Source organism: Macadamia integrifolia, unplaced genomic scaffold (assembly GCF_013358625.1).
Source record: "Macadamia integrifolia cultivar HAES 741 unplaced genomic scaffold, SCU_Mint_v3 scaffold520, whole genome shotgun sequence".
Taxonomy (NCBI): domain Eukaryota; kingdom Viridiplantae; phylum Streptophyta; class Magnoliopsida; order Proteales; family Proteaceae; genus Macadamia; species Macadamia integrifolia.
In genome coordinates, this window is record NW_024870470.1 from 275,900 (window position 1) to 280,333 (window position 4,434).

The 4,434-nt window shown below is 36.9% G+C and overlaps 1 protein-coding gene across 1 annotated transcript; it reads right to left on the minus strand.

Annotated features, from left to right (window-relative positions):
- Positions 1 to 2,589: 2,589 nt before the first annotated feature.
- On the minus strand, positions 2,590 to 4,358 carry LOC122069008 (zinc transporter 8-like). The gene is made up of 3 exons (XM_042632930.1): positions 3,668 to 4,358; positions 3,412 to 3,561; positions 2,590 to 3,123 (listed from the first exon to the last, which is right to left on the minus strand). Exons 1-3 carry the CDS (start codon positions 4,283 to 4,285, stop codon positions 2,818 to 2,820), a joined length of 1,074 nt encoding a protein of 357 aa, XP_042488864.1. The 5' UTR covers positions 4,286 to 4,358; the 3' UTR covers positions 2,590 to 2,817.
- Positions 4,359 to 4,434: the final 76 nt, after the last annotated feature.

Sequence of the window (4,434 nt, forward strand, 5' to 3'; positions counted from 1 at the left end):
TCTCCTTATAATCTTCATCCCTCATTAATACTTTACCATCTTCACCTTTAATAATCTAACATTGTCAAGTTGTCTCTTTTTTATTTCCCTTATTTAGCTATCTTATAGATTGCTTTTTTTATTTCTTTTGTGCTCATGTTATTAATATTTTCATTTCTTTATTCTCCTTTTTTTCACAATTTTCTTTATACATTTTAGATCCTCTACATATTTAGTCCTTTTTCATGTCTTAAAACTAGCTTTCTTAGTCTTAATTGCCTACCTCATCATCCCACCACCAGGTTTCCCTAGAGAAATGATGTTTTCTTTTTTATTCGCTTAGGACATCTTTAGTAACATTCTTAATACAAGTAATTCTCCAATTTCACATTGTAATAGTGTTGTTGTCAAAGTCTCATTTTCCTTGTTTGACCACTTCATCAATAAACGATTTCAATATATCTCCTTTAAGCCCCACCACCACCTTATTCTGAGGCAAATAAGTTCACATTTTTTACGATTCTGCATAGTGAGTACATGACCACTAATCGATGTTGTGTGGCTAGGCTCTCCCCTGGTATAACCTTATAATCCTTGGCTTACATAACAATCTATTGGACCTTCTAGTTAGGAAGAAATCTATCTGGCTAGTATGTTTCCCACTTTTTGAAGGTAATTAAATGTTCTTCCCTCTTTTCAAAGTAAGTGTCTACAATAGACAAATCATAAGTCATAACAAAATCTAAAATTGAGATCCCCTCCTTGTTCCTCTCTCCAAAATCATATCCTCCATTATACTTTCTAGCGTCTACAATCTCTCCCAACATATCCATTCAAATCACCCCTATAATAATCTTTTCTCCTTGACTAAAACTTTATGCTAATTCATTCATGTGTTCCCAAAATTGTAACTTAATACATTCATCCAAGCCTACTTAAGATGAGTAAGCTCTTACTATATTGACAACTTCTTTCTTCAACATAAGACTCCTGGATATAATCTTTATGTCCACTCAATTTCTATTATTTTTATCCCATGTTTACCAAAATTTAAATTCACCCAACGCTTTAGGTTTCTTACCTTTCCATTTGGTCTCTTGAATATAAGCTATTTTAATCCTTATTCTCCTTGTAACATCTATGGACTCTTACCCATTAAAGATCCAATGTTCCAAGATGCGAATCTAATTAATCCTATGTTTTTTTGTTAGCTTCTTTACTGCACTGATCCATGATGCAAGAACACTTTCCTACTTGTCACTGCATCTGGACACTGATGCAGTGTCATTTACAAGAGACACTAGACTTAACCCTTGCTCACTTTTCACTACACTCAGGTCATAGTGTAGCGTGTTTCTTACTCTGAAAAGGAATACCTTGGCATATCGTTGATAATATAAGGTTCTAAGATCTATGAAAAAAATGGTTTGACTAGGATTTTTTCCGGTGTCGGCTGTCAACTTGACGCACCAAGACTATGGTTTTTCCAGTACTATCTGCCAACCTGACGCATCAACCTTCCTCGTTTATTCAGGTTTGGGACCAACAGTAAACGCTAATTGAGTTGTGTCATGATATCATCATTATCTATATAACTAGCATGAGGAACATATGTATTTGTTTTTGTTGAATGGTTCAACTTGACCTAAAGACACGTTTAGTGTTGTGCTTAGGTATGGACTAAAACCAGACAGTAATAAATGAGTATGTTCAAATGAAACAGTCAGATCGACTCTTCAAATGGGAAGGTTTCATGGACAATTCATGGAGAGATGTAACCTTTTATTTCCATAAATACTCTTCTATGATGTCATTAAGAGTGTATAGAGGGGTATTTGTGGTGTGGGGTGGGTGGGGAAGGGGGAAGGACATGTGTTGTTACAAAATCGTACAAGAAGAATTGTTACCCTCCACATATGGGGAGATGATTCAGACTATTCGAATGATCATTTGACAAGAGTCAAGTGTAAACTTATTGGCAATAATTGATCATTTGGATCAAATTGTCGGATAATTTTAGACCAAAAACCATCTGCACATGATGGTCAGACCATCAACAGTTAACTCGCTTTTAGATATTGGAGATACATGACCTACTGTGAAACCCTTAAATAAAACCTAATCAAGGAATAATCCATTTTGGGTTGCTCAAGGCACAAAAACTTAAACGAAGCGCCGCTTATAACTCCAACTCAAATGTAGCTTTGGGGAGCATCACAAATCCTGGAGGGAAATAAAAATTAGGGAAAAGAAACCGCATGATGCCAACATTTCATACGCCCACTCACATTCCACTATGGGACCCACATTTTCTCTCTACATTAATACCTTCCCCCTATTGTAAGATTCATCACCCTCCCCTCCTTTTGGTGTGGCACATGAGCATCAAATGAAACACTCTCCCTAAAAATTTTTAAAAACTATATTTTTGACAACTGATTGGCACTCGATCATAATGCTTCCAGCCTCAAATGTCTCATGAGATTAGGGTTTTTCATACATGCCAACAACTAGCTGAAGTTTTCATTAACCTGGTATCAAACATTTCTAGCTTTGGAATTAATTTTATTTGAAAATGGATAGAATAGAATGACTTCAAGAGACAAGTAGTAGAGATAAACCATTTTTTTTTCTTTTTTGGTAAAGAGATAAACCATTTGGACATAAATATTTACAGATAAAACTATACCATCATCTATCTAGACTAAATATATTCCAAAATTTTCCCCAAAAAAAAAGAAATGTAAATTTCATAAGGTTTAACTTGAATGAGGAAAACAAAACCTTCATAAGTAAAAAAAATAAAATAAAAAAGGCATCTAACAGAAAGCCCACAACTCAAGCCCATTTTGCCAAAACAGCCATACAACCAGCCCCCAGGAGAAGGGATATGTGTGCCCCTATCTGAAGCCTCAGATTGCTTTGGAACTTAGGATTCATAAAATCAGCTGCAAGTAGATCGACAAGTGACATATAAATCAAAATACCAGCCGCCGCAGAATCAAGAACCCCTTCGACGATGAGAGCCGTCGGGCTATTTTCGTCGTAAACATTTGTTATCCCAATTCCAACAGCGATCCCAACTGGTGTAGTAAGGGAGAAGAAAAGTGCCATAACTACAACAGCTCTGCTTTTGAAATTTGCCTATTAAGATAACAGAGGAAGTATATATAATTAGCTCTTAGCCAGTACTAAGCCTTGAAACATAAAGAGTGTAACTAAAGAGGAAGATCAATTATTGGGTCTTGTCTAATGGGCTGAGAATTTGAAACAAGGGTTGTTTAATCCAAGTAAATCAGTGTCAGTGGGTTGGGCTAGTTCTAGTTGAAAACCCAACAAAGTTGGGTGGGCCCTGGAGTGAAAACCAAGATTAGAGAGGAGAAAAGTACTATAAATGTGTAAATGAAGAAATCAGATGGAAGAGATAGATACCTGTGTGATGCATCCACCAAGTCCCATGCCCTCAAAGAACTGGTGGAAAGTCAGGGCTGTAAATAGAGGCTTTATCACATTAGGACTTACAGAAGCACCCAATGAAACCCCTATGATTATAGAGTGAACTACAATCCCCAACTCCAAAACCTGCAATATATATATCATCACTTTGATCAAAGGAAAGAAACTTACAAAGAAGAAGAAGAAAGAGAAGTTGATCAAAGAGGGAAACCATTCTTGGGGATTAATATACCTGAGATATGACACGATGCCTGATAACTTCCGATTCGCCACCGCCGGAGACAATAGCCGATGACCCATGTGAATGGCCATGTGTAGCATGTGTATGAACATGAACTTGACCATTCTCCTCATCAGAGTCCACTGGTTTAGCCTTATTAGACTGTGATCTTTGGAAGTAACTATTAGCAAAAGTGTCTACCATTAAAGTCCCAATTGCAGAAACCATTGCAACAAAGCCAGCGAAAGGAAAACTACCCCATATGCTCTGGTTGAGACATGGAGATGTTAATTGATCAAATGCATCAGGTAGTATATGTATGAAACCTGTTGAGAGGATCACGCCGGCGGCGAAAGCCTTGATCATGAAGAAAATATCATTTTCCGGTCGTAATGCCGGGAATTTCTTCCCTAGAACAGGAATACAAACACCAACTGCACCACCCAAAAGAATTGAAGCTATGGCACCTAACTTGTACCTAAGTGCCTCATGTTTTTTGCTGTTAAGTCCCTTGTCTTCTTCAGTATCACATGTACAATCACCTGATACTAAGACAGGAAGGAATAGAAGAAGAAGAAGAGAGAAGAAGATTTGTAAGACCTTATAGGAATAAGGTTGAAGCTTTACCATGATTGAAACTTGAAAGAAGAAATCAAGTAAGAAGAGAAAGAGGTGTTGGTGGTAGTGTAAGGAGGTGTGTTGGTATCATATACATATAGAGAGAGAGAGAGAGATTGGAAAGCAAAATTAGCTGTTTGCATGGCCTCATTATCATTCCC

Coding starts and splice junctions, on each gene's coding strand:
- LOC122069008 (XM_042632930.1), bottom strand. CDS start 4,285: ATGGTAAAGCTTCAACCTTATTCCTATAAGGTCTTACAAATCTTCTTC. Junction 3,562..3,667: donor GGCATCGTGTCATATCTCAG/GTATATTAATCC, acceptor TATATATTGCAG/GTTTTGGAGTTGGGGATTGT. Junction 3,124..3,411: donor TTGGTGGATGCATCACACAG/GTATCTATCTCT, acceptor TTATCTTAATAG/GCAAATTTCAAAAGCAGAGC.